Raw genomic sequence first — 20,976 nt, 5'->3', positions numbered from 1 at the left:
CCTGAAACTGCACTCCTCTTTCAAAGTAAAATGGTTTTCTTAACAAGCAATACTTTCTCATCCTGGCCTTCCTTACCCGCCCCCATTCCATCTAAATCAATACCCTTGGGCATGAATTTCAGTGCTATCCGTGAAATCAAATCTTGGTGGATGTTAGGAGGTCCCTTTATGCTTTCAACCCTCAACAAGTCACAGGAATTCTATCTGAGATCATTAGCGATAAAACTATAAAAATCCAGCAAATTAGGATCACGCCCATTGTACCTACTGATTTAAACCCATAATCTATAATTAAGTGTTATGCCTATTATATGCCATTAAATTATATCCATCTGATTAGAGCTAAATGTGATAACATCTGCATGAACTCTAATTTTAAAATGATATGAGAACAATATAGTCCTCCAAATATAATAGTGAGTTAAAAACATTATAATTTGCTCCTTCTAAGTAGATTTTTTATGACATTCTAAATTCATCTTAACAGAAAATATTTCACTTTTTAAAATAGAAGGCAAAAAAGAACACTTTACACTTACAAACAGAAAAGCTTTCTCTCTTTTCTTTAACTAAAGTCATTATAGGTATTTTTTTTCCTGGGATGTTTATGATCGATTTTTCAACTAAATAGTCTCACGAAAATAAAATGTAAGCTTAACAGGGTTCATATGAAAGGAAAATTTTTGTGATTATAGACCAAAATGTTTTCTCTTGGCAAATTTTCCAGGTACTTAGCTCTTCAGAATATTCAGAGACAGAAAGAGTCATCTAGTTATTAGCTATAAGGAAATGCTAAATTAACACTGAAATCATGGAATATCCTCTCCAATTATCAGTTGAAGGTATTACTAGCACAATGGAAAAGAAGATTATTTCCAATCCCACCAGCAATGCCATATATCATATCTCTTTTCTAGTAATAAGACTGGTATAAAAACCCTCAAGAGGGATGAGGCATGAAATGTTGCACTGAAAAGTCACCAGCTAAAATTGAATCACCGAAAGGGTGGACTCTTTCATCTCAGCATAGTACACAGCTCAAAGTCAACACAGAGGATAAAATTTCAAATTATGAGTCAATTAAATTGCAAGAAGAATAAACCTATGTCAAGGAAGGGATACTGAAGAGACAAACTGCATTGGAGCTACAAACTTGGTAGAAAGATTGCAAGACTGTTTTTTTTTTTTTTTTTTTTTTTACAAAAAAGAATCTAAGATGTTGAGTCTAACAAAGGTAAATGTCACAAGAAACTGAAACTCAGACCCAGACAAATACACACATATATATAGTTTTACCTTGCTGCGTTGGGATCCTGTGACCTTAAGGAAGGATGAGGACAAGAAGCAAAATAGCAATAAACAATTGCTCGGAAGACAACCGACAGACCATAAATGGTGTGCACTTCAGGAAAATAGTATTATCTGCTGCTCACAGCTCATTCTAATTTAGTTCAGTTTCTTATCAATGAAGATGGATTTGAGACTAGAAATACACATACATTAGAAAAGATTATAGTGTCATCCAGGAAATTAATCTTAAGGCATTTTTCTCAGCCAGCAATAGTCATGGGTCATTCTCAAATTAGTTTGTTTTGGTATTTTTTTACACAATGACTTCAATGCAATGCTGCAGAGATGCTCACATCCAATTATTCCTAAAAGGGGCACTACTCAATATCTACTCCTCACCTACACTTTTTTGTGGGTCCACTGTAATTAAAGACTTACAGCTGGCTACTAATATATTTCCAGACTTCTAGCTCAAAGCAGACATGTAAATTAATAGCAGCAAAAAAGAAAAAGGTCTAATCCATTTCCTTCCATTTAATTTCTTTTTGAAAGTTCCAGAAAAAAAAAAGAACCAATAAATAAGGAGAGGGTAGTTGGCAACAGCTGGTCTTTCTTATAAAAAGCAAAAGTACAGCCTAAGCAAAGGGGGAAAATAATATTTACTTTCCCTTTGGCTAATGAATATTGAGCAGTATTTCGAATTATATGGAAATGTAAAATCTGAGAAGGTTTGAGGAAATAATCATAAAATAGAACATAGCCCTAGGAATATATGCAATCCTGCCTCATGCAAGCAAACTGCACTGTGTGCCACCAACTACATATGTACAGGGAATGAGTGACCTAATTGGGCAGAAGTCAAAAGAGGCTAAATCTTTAAGACTTCTTTGATTTAGAAAAAAAATCAAACCAAGGGTTTAATTAGAAACTTGATGTCATGTTGCTCTTCCATAAATATTTTTCTGCCACGTCTGTTGGAAATTTCAGATCACATCATTAACTGAGATGAGAACAATTTAAAGCAACCTCATCTCTGAGGGCTCTCAGGAACACTCATTCTGAACATATGGGTTTTATCTGATTCTTTAACTAGTCTATGTTCCTTGGTCTTAACTTCAGCAAATGTTAGGACTCAGATTTGTCCATCCAGCTTCTGACATGCAGTTCCTTGACACAATAAGCTGCAATAAGCCATGAAGCAAGAAACATAAATGTCAGTTATAAGCTATGAAACAATGTTTCAATGTAGACAAAAAACAAATATAGAAAGATTCATCTTACTTCAAAACTCTTCACTTCCTCTTCCCCATCATCGTCTTCCTCGTCATGACAACTCTGATACATGTAAAAAAAAATTTTGAAAAGGTCAACAGGATAATATGTTGAGGCAGAAAATATAAAAGAATTTAGCACAGAATACTGAATCATTTGTGTTAGTTTATCATCAATAATGTTTAAATATATACATTATATATAATAAGCTTAGATGACATGATCAATGAATCTGTGGCCTAAAAGAAAACTACACTGTGCATATACAAAATTAAAATACTAAATTACCAATTATATATATATCATGGAGATATTTATGAGGTCTGTATCATACTACACATACTACTTATTCATGCATTTTCCTTGTGCAAATCAAGTTACAAGCCTTAAAAACAAGGATCATTGTTTTCTCCTTTTTTATGCTTCCATTACAATGTGTTAATACAGATACATTTAATAACTATGAATTAAAATTAAAAGAAAGCAGTGTCCATTACTTAAAGTGAATCTTGTCATCTTTTTTTTGTTGTTGTTAAGTTCATTATTTATTGTATTTGGTCTAAAGGAGGAAAGTAAAATTCCAACTGTTACCAAGATTATTCTTTCACAGAAAAATGATAAAACAGACAATTTCATTATTTTGAGTTATTTTCCCAGAAATGGTAAAGGAGCTGTGCACGTATTCTTATCTAATTCCCACAGCTGAAAATTTTGCTTGCTAAGGAAGCAGAGCTGTTTGGTGGTTAGGAACATGGCCTGAGGATACAGAGTGCCTGGTTCAAATCCTGATGCTGCCATTTATGAGCTGTTTAGTCAAGGGCAAGTTCCTTTACCTCTCTGGGTCTCCGCTTCCTCATATTTAAAGTGGAAATAATAAAAAAAGTAACCATGTTCCTGAGAGGATCACATGAATTAATATACGGAAATTGTTTGCCACTTAGGAACAAGTATCTGAAAAACAATAAGCTTTTAATAAATCTCAATTGCTATTATTATCATGGTTTGGTACTAGGAGTATCGTGTTGACCAAAGGAAGCAGGTCATCAGCCAATACCTGTGCTAAGAAGACCCTAACGCTCTTCTAAGTTAGATTACTGCAACCCTTCTAAGGATTATTTTTATGGTTGGTAAAGACTCAGTGTATCTATGAAGCTCATGGAAGAAGTGGTTAAATATAACTTACAAATCAGAAAAATACTTTTAACTCAATGTTTCACAGTACTTTGAGTACATACGTGAAGTAGAAATGGGAGCCAGGGTACAAAATGTGATCCTTCCACCAGACTCAGTGATAAACGCTAAAAGGTTTGTTACATTCTTTCATTCATTCAACAAACATGTACTGAGCATCATCCTCTCCATTTCATGAGAATGTGGACATGGTTTGCAAAGGAGAAAATAAGGGGACACAGACCTGTGACAATTTCACTACATGGAAAAGTTGCTAAATAGTATGTTCCACCACAAAATCCAAGATGTTGATTATTCATTCAGAGTGCAGGAACTTTTTGACTATATGCTAATGTCACCTTGACTCCCGTGTCAACAGTTAACCAGGATTTTGAAAATAAATACACCTGAGAAGTTTAGCAAAACATATCTGGAAGGCCAATCTGCAACCCTCCATAAATATTGTATGTATAATGTTGAATGCAGAGGAATTTTGGCTGAGCTGCTCCTTTTAGATTACCTACATAACGCTTCCTTCACATGCATTATAAATTAGGAGTGAAACATAGGGATTTTATCAAGTAACAAGCATGATAACTATCTAATCAAATTAGAATACCAATACAAAATATCTCTTAAGAATATAAAGTTACACATTTTCTAAAACACATCATCTCCCATACAAATTTCATTACCTTCAGAAATACTGGGAACAAGGTTTGAGTTGAAGAATACATTTAGAGAAGTTGGCATTTTGAGTTATAATGATATGCTTTTAAGCTATAAAATTCATATGATATGTTTGCTTTTATGTAAAGGACTTTAGAGCTCTAGCTGACAGATCTATATCTATATATATATATACACACACATTTTTTTGGCCGCGTGGCACGTGGAATCTTAGTTCCGTGACCACGGATCAAACCTGTGCCCCCTGCAGTGGAAGTGCAGAGTCTTAACCACTGGACCGCCAGGGAAGTCTCTGACAGATATTTTTTACAAAGAATTATTTTGAAACAAAACACTTTAAACTGTTTTCTAAAAGTTTCCTAAGAAAATTTAGTGAGATTCTCTTCTAATAAAGTTAAAATTTCGATTTTTAAAAAAACTATTAAACCTGAATCTATTTGGAGACCGATCTGACAAAATTCAATAAACCCATAAACTGCTTTAAACTTGTCCTGATTGCCATGGGGCATGCTGGGACCACAAGAAAACTATAGAGAATGTCTAGCACTTTTTAATGTACAAACAGAAACAGAGGGATTTACAGGCATAGGACACAATGTTTTTCAATAGCAAACTGCATCCACGCAATTTGTATGATATTGCTAAGTAAACAGTAGGTTCTATTAGATGGTCCTGCAACACAGGACTTAACTTTCTGGATCAAAACGATCAATTCTAGGCAAGGAAGAGTGATATCGTACTCCAGGAAAGAAAAAAGTGAATAAAACCCATACATAAAGGGGCAGAAGCATGAAATAGAGAATTTAGAAGGAAAAAATTAGAGAAGACCAAAAAAGAGGATACTTCAGACATTCAGATATCTGGATCAAAACTCAAAATTGGCAGTGAGAATTCATAAAGCAGTAAATGGGGCACTTCACCTCGCCACCATCCGCTGGAAATTTCATTCTGCAAAACAAGTGTATGTCATACATCCTTCAGTTGCCTTTCTGAGTGCGTCACTCCTCAGAAGACAGAGGAAGCAAAAAGAAACCTTCAGGATGGATTTAAAACTAAGTTTTGCGTGAGACAGAAAAAAGAAATCTCATAAGAAAGTGATCCTGGCATTTTATAATTTTAACCAGCAAAGAACGAAACACTAACTTAATGTGTACCTTTCAATAAGTTATAAGAGAAAGAAGAGGAAACATTTTCCTTAGCCAGAAACTCAAAAAAGTGAAAACATTATTGAGTGTTTAATTTATGACAGTATCATTCTAGATACTTCCACATGGTTATCTTATTTAAATTGGTAAAACCATTCCCTTAGAACAGAACAGCTCCAGACAGTCCAGAAGGGATGATGAGTACAGAGATATTCTGAGAATCAAGCATGAGTGACCACGATGAGGACAAAAGGAAGGGGCAACAGCAAACCAATGTGGATGCACTGCAAATTCTCTAAGATGTTCAAAAGAGGAGATATATATGATGTAAGGAAGGGGTTGGAAACAATTAACCTAAGGTTTAAAATAAAGTGTGGCTCAAAAAATACAAAGATGTAAAATGATTTTTAACATACAGCCAAACACAAAGCAAGGAGAACAAGGAACAGAAAGTACATGATTTACAGCAGAAACTGTAATAATAGTAATAGAGAGAAAAAGCAGAACTACTCATCAGCCGTTTGCTTCAGACTTAACCACCAAAGAGAAGTGAGTTTTAAATATGAAAGTTACCTAGCCAAGAGAAATGAACATTAAGACCTCAATGAAATGCTATATTACACCCACCTGGTTGACAAAAATTAATAAAACATAAAATATAAAATATTGGAGAAGATGTGGATCATCAGACTCTCTCTTAAACATTGCAGGGAGGAATGTAATTTAATGCAATGACTTTGGAAAACAGTTTGGCATCTTCTCCTTAAGTTGAATATTCATATATCCTATGACACTTGACTTTTGGACATGAATAAGAACAGGCATTTCAAGCCCTTGTTTCATGTCAGCAAAAACATAGATTCAACACAAAAGGCTACCAACAAAAAAGTAAATGGATAAGCTATGGTGTAGTTGCACAATGGAATATAATAGTCAAATCAAATGATCTCCAGCACACACAAAAGTAGAGATGAATCTTAGAAAACAACAGTAAGTAAAACAAGTAAGTACCAAAAGATTACATATAGCATACTGCCCTTTTAAAAGTTAGAACTACTAAAATCTCAAAAATATGTAATTATGTATGTAACACACATGTATATATGTAATATATGTATTAATAAATTCATATAACTAATGTATACTATATAAAAGGAAAGCAAGGTTATCCTGAACATGGGCTACAGGAGGATGATTTCCTTGTGTGGGGAGGCAGGGTATGGGTTAATGGAGAGGACCGTATGATTCCAGGTAGGGTTATTATCAAGGTCTTAGCTTTTCTTGTGAGTGGTGAGTTTATGAGCAGTTACTATATTATTAGAAACTACTAAGTAACTACTTTGAATAAAAGTAGCCAATAATGTAATGGACCAATGATGAGAGTGTATCATGAATCCAGAGCTCTGATTAACCCAATGCTGGGCTCCTATGGTTAAAAAAAACTGAAAACAAAAACCAACTAATATGTAAACGTTGCCTTCATAAAGTCCTGCAAATGGAGAAGGAAGACATAAGTCTCTTGAACAGAGTTCAAGTGTCAAGATTCAAGGCAAAAATAATCATATGTGAATGTAAAATGACCACTGGTAAACTCTGAGAAACCATGAGGGCCAAGAGAAAGTTTCAGACTCCTGGGATGCTGATTGTCAAAGTGAAGAAAGGCAGCCTCCAAAAACTACTTACTAAAAAGTTTGGTATCAATCATCAAAACTAGCAACTTAGATAAACACAGGGAAAGCACACTTACTGGTTTGTGGTTAACATAAATGGAAAGAAATATTTAACAATGGATGAGAGAAATGAACTTTAAAAGTATTTTGGCCTTGGGACTTCCCTGGTGGCGCAGTGGTTAAGAATCTGCCTGCTAGTTCAGGGGACATGGGTTTGATCCCTGGTCCGGGAAGATCCCACATTCCATGGAGCAACTAAGCCCGTGCGCCACAACTGCTGAGCCTGAGCTCTAGAGCCCGTGAGCCACAACAACAGAGCCCATGTGCCACAACTACCGAAGCCCACACGCCTAGAGCCCAAGCTCCACAAGAGAAGCTACCACAATGAGAAGCCCATGCCCCGCAACAAAGAGTAGCCCCCACTCACCACAACTAGAGAGGAAGCCTGTGCACGGCAACGAAGACCCAACAAAGCCAAAAATAAATAAATAAATTTATTTATTTAAAAAAATATTTTTGGCCTTGGATAATGGTATAACTCTAATTAGAGAAATGACGACTTATACTTAAAGAGTATATCAACTGCCAAAATACAGGTATGTGAGGTAAACCTAAGAAGAAATCCATAAATGACATGGAATTTAGGTGAATATGCAAGCTCTAAATGTGACAAAAATGTAATCTGGCTGCCGAAATACCAGTGAATTCTTACAATTTATTGTAAATATATAGAATTCCAAGGCAGAATAAGCAAGGATCAGTCCCAACGTGCACTACAGAGGTGAACTCACAGCCAGCACACTGTGTTCAAGTAATTTCTGGGGGGCACATATTGATAGATGATTGAGAGAAGAATGAACTGAGTAATGAAAGCTGAGCATTCCTGGGATACATTAAACAATAAAAGGAACAAGATTATTTAATTATGAAGGGAAAATCTTGAGAAAAAGCATCATCAAATATTTGATCACTTATCAAAAGAGATTAAACTTCAGGATATAACCAGGACAAATGCAGAGGCTGATTCTGCTCCAGTCACAAGGAATAACTTGAACCATCAGGAATCTCCTACTCTCAAAACAGGAGCTTCTCCCCTTTTAGCCCACTTGCTCACTGCTTCTTCAACTGCGAGGACAATAGTCCATGGACTCCTTTACAATCTCCTTACTTATCAGCTCCTTCTTTCCTCATTTCCTTATTTATCCTAGTTAGAATCCAAGATCCAATGCCTCAGCCACTCTCATAACGATAGACAACGCCCCTGTGATCCCCTGTCCTTCAACAACAGCTTGGCAAAAATCCTTATCCTTGACAAATCTAACTTCCTGCCTTCTCTGAATCTGCATTTGGTTCTGGGAACTGCTAGAGAAAAGCCACACAACCAGAAGACTGGTACTGTCCAAATTCATAAAAAACAACATCAATCAGGCTTTCCACACTGCCTGGGAATTCTATTTTAGTTTCCAGTCAATACTCACTCCCAATTTCCACAGAAGGAAATATCCTTCCTCTTTAATCTTTTAACCTAGTGTTTTTTTAATATTTATTTTATTGAAGTATAGTTGATTTACAATGTTGTGTTAGTTTCTGGTGTACAGCAAAGTGATTCAGGTATACATACATACAATAGTTTGCATCTTCTAATCCCAACCTCCAAATCCATCCCCTCCCACCGCCTTGGCAACCACAAGTCTGTTGTCTATGTTTGTTTTGTAGATAAGTTCTTTGTGTCATATTTTAGATTTCACATATAAGCAATACCATATGGTATTTCTCTCTTTCTGACTTACTTCACTTAGTACAATAATTTCTAGGTCCATCCATGTTGCTACAAATGGCCTTGTTTCATTCTTTTTTTATGGCCGAGTAGTTTTCCATTGCATATATATAGAATTCATATTCTTTAACCATTTATCTGTCGATAGATATTTAGGTTGTTTTCATGTTTTTTAAACTGTGGATTTCAACCCATTAACTGGATGTGAAATCTGTTTAGTAAATCATGATCTAAAACAACTTTTTTATTTAAATAGAATAGAAAATATCAGTCTGCACTGCTCATAGTACAAGTATAATTTCATGATGATTTTCTTTCAAGGTATCTGTTTTTATGTTTCTATAAATATACTTGGTAAATGTATTTCTGACCGTGGGTTACGGTTTAAAAGAAAGCTGGAAAGCCACGACTTTTCTCTTATGCTCTGTAAGCTGTCCTGCCGCCCTGCTCCCACCTACTCAAAGCCTCACTCCACAAATTATTCCCTTGTCTACTCTTTTGGGTCCTTCCCACCAGAACAGAAGCATGTTCAAATCTATTTTTAAAAAGTAAAAAAAAGGGCCTCCCTGGTGGCGCAGTGGTTGAGAGTCCGCCTGCCGATGCAGGGGATACGGGTTCCTGCCCCGGTCTGGGAGGATCCCATATGCCGCGGAGCGGCTGGGCCCGTGAGCCATGGCCGCTGGGCCTGCGCATCCGGAGCCTGTGCTCCGCAACGGGAGAGGCCACAAGAGTGAGAGGCCCGCATACCGCAAAAAAAAAAAAAAGAAAAAAAAAAAAAAAAAAAAAAAAGTAAAAAAAAAAAAAAAAGAAAAAAAGGCAAACAGGCAAAAATAATCCCCCTTCAACCTCACAATTCTATATAGATATTTATCACCCTCTACCTTTCTTCTCCTTCTCAGCCTTCTCAGTAAAGAGATGTCTATGCCACATCTACTCACACATGAAACTCTACTTACTTCCCCACAATACACACTTGGACCACCAGTGCTCCATCTCACAATCCTCTACAACTGTTCTCACCATGGTCATATGATGTCCATGTAATGAATCCTGGAGAATTTTCAATCCTTACCTTGTTCAATCCCTCAGCAGAATAAGATTTTGTTGACCACACACTCCAACAGTTACTATATATGCTCACACTTAAGATTCTCTCCTTTTTTTTTGGGCAGGGGAGCTCCTTTATTTCTAACCACCTCTTAAGCATCTATGTCTTTAGAGGCTTGGTCCTAGCCACCTGTTCTTCTCATGCTTCCTTTTCTGCCTGCGCAAGATCATCTACTACTATGACTTCAATTACCTTCTAATGCTGACAATTCCCAAAACTGTAATTTTATTTTATTTTTTAAATTTTTTAAATGAATTTATTTATTTTATTTTTGGCCGCGTTGGGTCTTTGTTGCTGCACCCAGGCTTTCTCTAGTTGCAGCGAGCGGGGGCTACTCTTCATTGCGGTGTGTGGGCTTCTCATTGTGGTGGCTTCTCTTTCTGTGGAGCTCGGGCTCTAGGCAGGCAGGCTTCAGTAGTTGCAGCACGCGGGCTCAGTAGTTGTGGCTCGCAGGGCTAGAGCGCAGGCTCAGTAGTTGTGGTGCGTGGGCTTAGCTGCTTCATGGCATGTGGGATCTTCCTGGACCAGGGATCAAACCCATGTCCCCTGCACTGGCAGGCGGATTCTTAGCCACTGTGCCACCAGGGAAATCCCCCCAAAGCTGTAAATTTAAGCCTTCTGTGAGATATGGAATATCAGACATGACTATCTTATTGCATGTTAGACATCTCCACTTAGCTGTCTCACAGGTATTTTTGACTAACATGTCCAAAATTTAATTTGCCATCTTTCCTCTTCACTCTAGGCCTGCAATCATTCTGGTGCTCCCCACTTTAGAATATGGTTCTGCCATCTACTCAGCTGCCCAAGTCAGAAGCCTCAGAGAAACGTGACGCCTCTTCCCCTCATTCATTCTCAGGTTATGAGATTAAACGAAATAAGCACCCAGAAAATACTAGCTATTACTATTTTTTCATGGTCAATTCATCATTCAACAGTTAAGGACTTCCTTGAAACTCAGACTAATGCTATATAAACTACTCCCACTACTCTTAATTGTTTCTCTACCATTAAACTTGTCAGTTTTTTTGTAATCATTTACTCAAATTTTGTCTCCTCAATCAGACGATAAACTCCAAGAAGGCAGGGTGTGTGTGTTACTTTCTGGTTCACCACATTATCTCCAATACCTTGATGTCGAGTGAATATTTGTTGAATGAATGAATGTTTGGAAAATTCGTGAGCTCTCCATAAATAAAGTGTTAAAGGAAGAAACAATGATCACCTGTCAAAAACGTTAGAAGAGATATTCAGGCAACAAGTGGAAAGTTGAGATTAATGCCCTGTAGGTTTCTAAAATTTAACGATATTTTATTTTAATCTAGAAACACACAGATTCTTATATTTTGCCATTAAAATCAAGACATTTATTTACCTTTGCCATAATATCTGCATAAGCCATATATAAAAAATCTTCCTCCAGTTTGCTATGAAAAACAAGAAAAAAATCAGTTTTTAGGTAGAAGGTTAGTTACATGCAAAATCACCATCACTGTATAAAATAACTTTTATCTTTCAACAAGTATGTCTTTTTTAAAAGAAATAAACACAAAACTCAGGCAAAGCATTATTCAGAAATATTGTAGAATCAGAGAGCAAAGATCTTAGACTTCCTAAACAGTGGCCCCATCTTACCTTACAGAAGAGACCTTCAAGTCTCACAAAATAAATGATCTATTGACTTACACACAAATGTAATAACATTAATATTCCCTTAAAACTACAAAAGTTGAACCAAGCAAATTTACATGATGTCAGGGCTTTTGACAGCAGAAGTGATATCTGACATTTGTTGGAAAGACTCCCCCAATTATTATGCTACTACGTAGTTTAAAAATATGATGGTCATAGGGCTTCCCTGGTGGCGCAGTGGTTGAGAGTCCGCCTGCCAATGCAGGGGATACGGGTTCGTGCCCCGGTCTGGGAAGATCCCACATGCCACGGAGCGGCTGGGCCCGTGAGCCATGGCCGGTGGGCCTGAGCATCCGGAGCCTGTGCTCCACAACGGGAGAGGCCACAACAGTGAGAGGCCCACGTACCGCAAAAAAAAAAAAAAAAAAAAAAAAAAAAAAAAAAAAAAAAAAAAAAATATGATGGTCATAATGATTCTTAAAAACTAAGATAGGTTAAAATCTGTTTACTTTGAAAAATTATGGAAACCACTAATTCATTGAAGAAAGGCTTCCATCAAAAAATACCTGACGTTTTGCAAAGTTTTTTAGCAGTTTTAAACTTACAGACATCAGAAAAATCCACTTATGAGAAATACCTCATTACCTGACAATGCCAGACAGGGAGCTGCTCTATGCTTAGGGATGAGATGATTTTGTTAGTTAGGAAATAATAAGAGAAAGAGAGAGAAATCGTGAGAGAAGGATGGATCACATTAGCTAAGAGGGAGAAATGTACATTATTACGACATGCATAGAGGTCAGATGAACTCTTTAAGACTCATGTGGCTATGGGTTGATAATTAAATTCTCTGCAGAGGATGAGGGAGGCCTGGTGCAAAGTAGGCTTCCTCTCCCATGGCAGGGAAGCAGGTAAAGGTTTTAGAACCTCCGCCATGGCTCATCTACAGAATCAGCCTGTGCGGTGTCCCTGTAATGAGCAGATACTGAGCATATTTTGATTACTGGGCTTCTGAGTGCATTTCTTATTTAACTCCATAGAGGTTTGCCCTTTGTGGTTTCAGTGAATTCATATGACCAAGACTGTAGGAACCAAGAAAAATGGAGAATGCCCATAAAATAGATCTCCAAGAAACCTTCCACTGAGAGGATGGCGCACCCACCTCCTCAAGTTTCCTAAGACTTACTGCTGAATGGAGACAGAATCTATCCAGGAAATTTGGGGTCACCAGTGGTCTCCAAACATTTTTGGTACTGAAATTTGCTTTGGGCTCTTTTATTTTCTAAAGCCTGTTTGTGATCAACAGGAAGATTCAGAATCAAGTCAACCAGCTAATTACAATGTTGTTAAGAAAAAGGAGAGCTAGGTAAGTATCTGATAGGTAACTATTCAAGCCTGAAGTTGTGTGAGCATTGATTCGTAGTGTATGCCAGACTGGTCCTATCTTTGAACACTTCTCTCTCCTCCCAAGAACAAGATGAAACTGAAACAGGAACATGTGACGGACAGAACACTCAGACACAGGTTTCTATCTGTTCTTCCTACGTCTCGTGTGAATCCTCCCAACCATACCATTTCTCCGTTAAAGCCGTTCGACTGAACAGAAGGATCAGCTGATGGAGAGGATCAACCCGCTTAGTGCCTTCATCTTCCTCCGGAGGTTCTGCTCCAGGTTTCTATACAAAAGTCAAATTTATAAAATTTCACATTTAGGTGAAATGTTCACCCAAACCCAGGAGCACTATGAAGGCTCGGAACAACAAATAAAAAGAAAGTCTTTCTCTTCCTATTGTGGTGCGTGAGTGTGTCTGTGTCATATGCATTGTACCTGCACATGTATGCACGTGTGTGTGTGTGTTATATTAGCGACACAAAGGTATGCAGCTTTAAAAAAAAAAGAAGCTATTTAATAATGGGACCAAAAAACACTATGGGCAAGGATGACTTACCTCATTTAAAAATTCTGAATGCTATTCTTATAAGCAGATTCATAACTAACTGAAAAGTGTATCTGCTACATGGATTTCAGCTTTAGGGAGGGCTCAATTTACAAAGAATTGCAATAAAATGCTACATCACTCCAAGTATAAAAATGTAGTTAATGTAGCAAAGCAAACTGATTATCAAATGAAACATTTTTGTTGCCTACAGAGACAGAGAAAGGCAAAGAATGCTGAATGAGTTAATGTCTGAACCACTTACACATTATTTTTTCTCATTTTCAGTTACTTTTAAAACTTAAAAAAGTAATTTCATTCTATTGGATAGAACATGTACCATGAGGAAAATTATGAAGCATTTTTACTGACTGTAGAATTAATTAATCCCATTTGTTGAATGATTTAATGAATTTTATATCTCTATAAGAATTACCCATTCAGACTGATATTCTCTCTACATAAATGATGTTCTTTCTTGGATTTAAGGCTTAATGTTGCAGGTACTGTGTAAATTTCTATAAGGTTGAATATTCTAATATTTTACAGGTTTTGATTTTAAAGAGAAATGAAATTCATTTAAAATATAAGGGGGTAATCAGGGGTAAGGTTTTATGAACTGGATTAGTTTATCCTTTATGTTCCCTGATAATTTGTGAGTTAAACAAAACAAAACAAAACTTTTAGACAAGAGGTCTTTAACTTGGGAATCACAAAGCCTCTAACTAGTCTGCAAAATTCTGCAGGACTATATGCTTACAAATTTTCCTAAGATGGTTCTTGGTCAGATTTTTAAATAGGTCCACAGCTCATAAAAAATTAAGACAGTGGCTCCCCTGAGTGAAGCACTCTCAGTAACACAAGCCTCCTTATCAGCATGGTTGGACTGCAAAATTCTACTTGCCATTTATACTATATTTACCATGACTTCCTGCTCTTCCTATACCTAATCTATCATTCTCTGCCCTGTATATGTTTAACAACCAGCTACTTTTCATTGGCTTTTGTCAACCTTTAACCTAGTTTTGGTGAATAATTCTTTATGGTTCAGCTTTTATAGTAATATCCTGGTTCTGAGGTGTCTGAAGTTGCTTTGAGGAAGAATTTAAAAGAATAATAGAATCAAAGTTTAGTTAAATTCTGAATTGCTGGGTGCTGATGAGATCTCTTTGAAATAAGAAGAGTGACTTTTCCCCTAAACACTGCATGCAATAACAATCGAGAATAAAGTTTCCTAAGGCCCATACACTGCAATGATGTTTTCTCTTCAATGTTATAAGATAAATGGCTCACACCAATGTTATTCCACCAAGCCCAGACTTCCTTTCATCTTCTAACCCCATTAAAAATGTACCGCTAAATCTTCTATCAGTTTATCTTCAAAGTAATGTTCTTCTGTCTCAATCCAAGATTTTTCATATCCCTGAAGAAAGAGATTGACAGCCCGATGCCTAAAAGGTAAGCACAATTTCAAACAGTTATTTTTAATTAAAGTGAAAAGGTATTCAGTAGCACTTTATCACTGGATTATCTGTGCACTAAAAGAATAAAATAAAAATAAACTTCCCACTCTCAACTGGAGAGCAAGACATCTCAGAGGACAGAGAAAGGTTTCTCAGATCACACACTGACATGGATTTAGTTATTTCTAAGTTTTGTAACATTGGTCAAGTTATCCAACTTTGTCGACTTTCACTTCTCTCATTTATAAAACGAGGATAACCCTATCTACGTGTCAGTTTTGTGAGACTCAAACTGAGATAAAGAATGTAAAGCACATTGGATGGATGCTCATTACATGGTAGCTCTTATGACATAAAGTGGCTCTGCTTAAACGATGTTATGGAATTATCCAGTGCTCCTGTTAACATTAGATACAGACCCTGAGGATTACAAAACTAAATGTATTAAGGGAACTTTATGGGAGTATATATCCAAAGATTAAATCCTAGAATACTGATGACAAGTGGCTGCCTATGAATTAAAGAAGACCAGTGAACACTAAAACCATAAGTAAACTCATCATGAAATTGATGAGATTTATGGCTAAGGTTCCACTCTAAGAAAATCATGTCAATAAGGGAACATCAGAAGAGAATACCAGATGTGTTAAAATGAGCTGGTGCCATTGTAGGATGGAATGCTGAGCTTAACAGTATCAAAGGCGGGCTAAGGAATCACGAGACATAAAGGTAGACAGGTTTATGAAGGGCCTTGAAATCCAGGGAGAAGAACTGTCAACACAGATGGAACGGCCAGAACTCACCATAAATTCTTGTACGAGAGCGGCTCAGTCTTACTGGTACATCAGAATCCCCTGTGGAGCTTTCAAACAGTACACATGCTAAGCCCTCAGATATTCTGATTCAACAGGTTGAGGCTTGGATATTTCTCAAGCGAATTTGAGTGTATTTCCTAAAAGCACCAGGTCTGAAAACCACTGGAATAAGGGATACAATTCTGAATATGTTATATCCCAGAGAGTGGAACGGCAGACTCCGTGACACTGTAGAAACTAGCTTGGACTCTGCTGTCATCAACATGATGTGAGTCAATGAAGGGAGTTGAAGAGGTGGCCTTGAAGGGAAGGATGGTGATGCGAAACGGTTCAAAGGAAAAGTTGAATACCGTATGCTAACACATATACATAGAATCTAAAAAAACGGTACTGATGAACCTAGTGTCAGGGCAGGAATAAAGACGCAGACGTAGAGAATGGACTTGAGGACATGGGGAGCGGGAAGGGTAAACTGGGAAGAAGTGAGAGAGTAGCACTGACCTATATACACTACCAAACATAAAATAGATAGCTAGTGGGAAGCAGGCACATAGCACAGGGAGATCAGCTCGGTGCTTTGTGACCACCTAGAGGGGTGGGGTAGGGAGGGTGGGAGGGAGATGCAAGAGGGAGGAGATATGGGGATATATGTATATGTATAGCTGATTCACTTTGTTGCACAGCAGAAACTAATACAACATCGTAAAGCAATTATAATCCAATAGAGTTGTAAAAAGAAAAGAAAAGAAAAACTTGATGAAACTTGGACAATGTCTATATAGGAGCAACCAGAAAAGAAATAAGAATATGAATTCAAGGTCAGTGTTCTATTTGACTAATCTGTGACACCATAATTGAGTCAGAGAATTTAGAAGCAGCACGTGGTTTGAGAAGGAACTGAAATATATTTTATACTTGGTGAGTGACGAGATGGCAAGGAATTTACTGGCCTTAGTGAAATGGAAAAGTTTTGTTTGTTTTGCTTTGTTAGTGGCGGGGGGCAGGGAGGAGTTATGTTTTTGTCTTGTTTTTTTCTTTTTTTTACTACCCAACTTACGTTATTCATTCATTCAAACACTTACTGAAAGTCAGTGCTCTAGGTGCTGAAGATATGAAATTGAACATAGCTCTGAAGGATCTCGAAGTCTGAATCAGAGAGACAAACAGCCCCAATACTATAGGAAAGTGCCCACAACCAGAGGTATTTAAAAGTGTCCTAGAAACAAATAGGAGGAAGCATTTTCAACTTGGAAGAAGTAGAAGGGCATGGCTTGGTCAGAGATGGTCCAAAAAAGAGATGCAGCTGAGCTGAGCCTTGTTTAACAGACATGGGGATGATGCCACTTGTATAAAGCTCAGATTGGGAAACAGCACAGTTTCTTAGGAGAATCACAAGAAGGCTGAAATGGTACCCTGGGCTAGACTTCAATGCCACGGGTTACTTTTCTTTTAACAAGTATATCTCCTGTATCTCTAGGAGAAGGTTGATGGGTCTGTCAAACGTGTTTACGTTATTCCCATAAGTTAGTTCCATATCAGTTCTTTTCCCCAAAGGCTAAATAATCACAAAAATAATAAACAACAATTAACAATGTTTGTGTTATGTCCAGTTCTAAGCACTGTGTATACTTTGACCCATTAAATAACCTGAACAACTCTATGAGGCAAATTTTACAGTACAGCTGAGAAAACTATAACAAAGTCAGGGAAGAACCTTGACCAAGGTCGTGCATCCATAAGCTGCGAGGTCAGGATTCAAATCAAGGCAGTCTGACCCCCAAGACTGAGTTCCTAATTACTCTATCCTGCCTCACATATGTGAGCAGATCCTCCTGAGTATTTAAAAGTAATAGAAAACAAACTTATGGTTACCAAAGGGTAAACGGTGGGGAGGGATAAATTAGGAGTGTAGGATTAACATACACACACTATTATATATAAAATAAACAACAAAGACTTACTGTATAGCATAGGGAACTAACTATATTCAATATTTTGTAATAACCTATAAAAGAATCTGAAAAAGAATAGATTTTTATATATGTATAACTGAATCACTTGAAATACCTGAAACTAACACAACGATACTTCAATAAAAAATAAAAGTCATTTCATAATGACATTACAGACCAATGAGAATACCCAACAAAGGAAGACAAAGTCAAGTATTACACAGAAGAGCCAATAAATCTTGTCCATCCTTCTCTTTGGACTATTGTACTCGTGTTAAGGTAGATGCCACCTATCACTTGTTAGGGGAAGAATAACTTTAATCCATTATAAACATCAAAGAAATTCTGACCTTGGCAGGTTATACAAAGGAGCCATCCGAAAGCAGGCAACCACTGCCCGTTTTCTCTGCTTAGAGAGCAGCTTGTGCCACACCGCCTTTTTCGATCTCTGAGGATGCTCGACCTGAGATAGAATGACACAAAGACATATGTATTTAACCCCCCAAAGGCCCTCAAAAATACAGCTGCATCTTTTAGCTAAAAACTTTTAGAATTTCAATCCCAAAATTACCTCACAATTATTATGGGAAAACCCATGTCCTCAAAGTTACCCAATGCTAAATTTGAAATAGTTTCAAATGTTACATATTTTCCTTAGTAAAACTATAATATTTTCCCAACACTGTGTGCTTTAGAAGCTATGTGATCTTTAAAAATCAAAGAAATATAAAACTATTCTATATAAAACAATTTTGTATCCTTTTCAGAATTCGGTTATGGCGCCAAAACATAGTTTTTGCCTATGCAAAACAATTAACCTATTCTTATTTATTTATCCATTTCCACTAATTTTATCACAAGAGCTACAACAGTAAACATAAATAGATGCAGTTAAAGAAAATTCTAATGAAAAGTCCGCTGTTCCTTAATATAACAGGATGGAGAGATGACAAGTCTTTGTGAACACATTAGTAGGAGTGAGTAAAAGAATTTAATTTTGCAAAAATGTTAAAATATATAATTACTTTGTTAGATAGGGACAAATGAGAATTCAAAAGTTGCAGTAAATGATGCAAGCAAGCTATGTGTTTAGCTAATGGTGTTTGGAATTTCAAGAAGAAAAAGAGATTAATTGTAAGTATTAGAGAGAAAAAAATCCCAGCATAGAATTCTACATTAATTAGTAATTTCTAGGCAATTGAACACTGTACTTCCCGGACTGTAATATCTCCGGCGCAAACATGTAGATTTCTGGAAGAAATAAAAACGTTACATTAGCTAAAAAAGTAAAACTAAATTTATTATCCTTTGCAGTAAAGGGTCAACATATGAATGTAATAATGCCTGAAGAAAACATTAAGAATGTTTGGATTACAGTGATTTGGAAATTTTAACAAAGCAATTTGTATAATTTGAAAGCACTTATTTCTGTGATCTTCTTCCTTCTATAGGATCAATAAACACTTTCTGATAATTATCCAGTTCAATTTTCTTCTTGGTTATATTAAGCAAAACAAAACATTGTTGAGACACTGCAGGTGAAAACAATCAAGGGTAGTATTATTCACCTAGAATACGGCATTCTGATCAACATGGGAGATAGTCAACAAACATAATTAATAAGGAAAGACCTTAAATAGTGAATTGTCCTATAAATCAAGTAAACAGATGTTGTTAAGATCTGTGATCCAAAGGTGAACATCAAGATGTGTCTTGTAATCGCTTGAACACCTCGGTTTGCTGCTGTGTTAGCCTGTCTGGAGTTTGAGTATTAGACAATTCCAAGGAGACAGCTTACTGTACTAAGAAAAATGACCAGATGTACAGTACAAAATGTTCAATTGCAAAGGTTGCTGACCCTTGAGCCAAATGAAGTCTTTCCTCTGCACCCGCTGTTTTTGCACCGAGTGTGGCAAATGAAAATATTCTTTGCCAACTATTCTATGACTCACAAATTAACATTAGAATAGAGGTATTAAAGGCATGAATTCTGCACACAGATATCTTCCACTCTTTTCTATTCTTTGATAACTGAGGAGTTCTTTTTACTCATATTCTTAACAGTTTGAAGAATACTTGGCCATGAAAATCTGACCCTCTTACCTTTTCCTAGATAATTCCTACTTCTTTAAGGTTTACACAGGGATCACCCTCATCGTGGCTAGAGTAAGTTTGGGTCCCTCTTATTCTCTCTTCAGTACATTTTGTATCCTGGCACATCTAAGTCACTACATATTTATCTATGTGGCCATATACTCCACTAGAGCACAAGCCACTTGAGTAGAGGGACAGAATTCAGTCCCCAGCAGAGTACAATGCTGCCATATGGTAGTGCATGCAATAAATGTTCACAGGATAAACAGCTACTCAGTAAAATGAATCTCACCGCTTTACAAATAACATCATTCATTATGATCACATGTATTTATGAGTATATAACATATGACTATAATAAAACAGGGTTCAATAAACTTCATTTAATGTATCTAAAAGTCATTCAAGCAAATCCAGATATGTGCATGAAAACCAGGAAGAATTAAAAACTCATGGTAGAGTAATGCTGTCAGAAATGGTCCTCTAGGAGCCATTTAATTATCATTGAGTAATCTTCCTAAATATGTATATACTTCTGGAAACACAACTCTATGACTTTATATATCACTTAACATTTCATTACCTCAAATCTTGTCATCTGCTGATGGATGATCATTTATATTTATTTAATATTTCCTGAAAATATTTAGGGAACCATTAAGTTGCCTAAATAATATTTTATTATCATATTATATTATTAATATGATGGTGTTACATTATGTAAACACATATCGATAGCCATATGGTATAAGAGTATCCTAGCTTAATCTCATCAGGTGCAGTGATAAATTGCATGGCACTGGAGAAGTTATTAGCATTTGGGGGGCATCTGAGTAAGCAAGGAGGAAATTAAGAGGATGCTACATTAGATATACCCTTCGGTTATTTAACTGACCAGGGCAGTGATAGGAGGTCATCAGATAATATAAAATAGGAAGCAAAGAAACACATTTATTATTGC

General features: G+C 36.5%; 1 protein-coding gene across 2 annotated transcripts in view; it reads right to left on the bottom strand.

Annotated features, from left to right (window-relative positions):
- The window catches only part of RYR2 (ryanodine receptor 2), a 725,859-nt gene that overhangs the window by 88,139 nt on the left and 616,744 nt on the right, over positions 1-20,976 (bottom strand). Inside the window, exons 75-79 of one of the 2 annotated variants that reach the window (XM_081249359.1) lie at positions 18,272-18,384; positions 15,046-15,142; positions 13,327-13,430; positions 11,498-11,549; positions 2,572-2,625 (exon numbers count right to left, since the gene is read on the bottom strand). In XM_081249359.1, the coding sequence (XP_081105485.1) occupies positions 2,572-2,625; positions 11,498-11,549; positions 13,327-13,430; positions 15,046-15,142; positions 18,272-18,384 (420 nt within the window). Of the gene's footprint in view, positions 1-2,571; positions 2,626-11,497; positions 11,550-13,326; positions 13,431-15,045; positions 15,143-18,271; positions 18,459-20,976 lie in introns of both variants that reach the window. The other variant, XM_081249358.1, reaches the window with a different exon arrangement.

This window comes from Mesoplodon bidens, assembly GCF_964165515.1.
Source record: "Mesoplodon bidens genome assembly, chromosome: 1".
Classification (NCBI taxonomy): domain Eukaryota; kingdom Metazoa; phylum Chordata; class Mammalia; order Artiodactyla; family Ziphiidae; genus Mesoplodon; species Mesoplodon bidens.
Note: the sequence above shows the minus strand (reverse complement) of the source record. Positions and strands in the feature narration are given on the sequence as shown.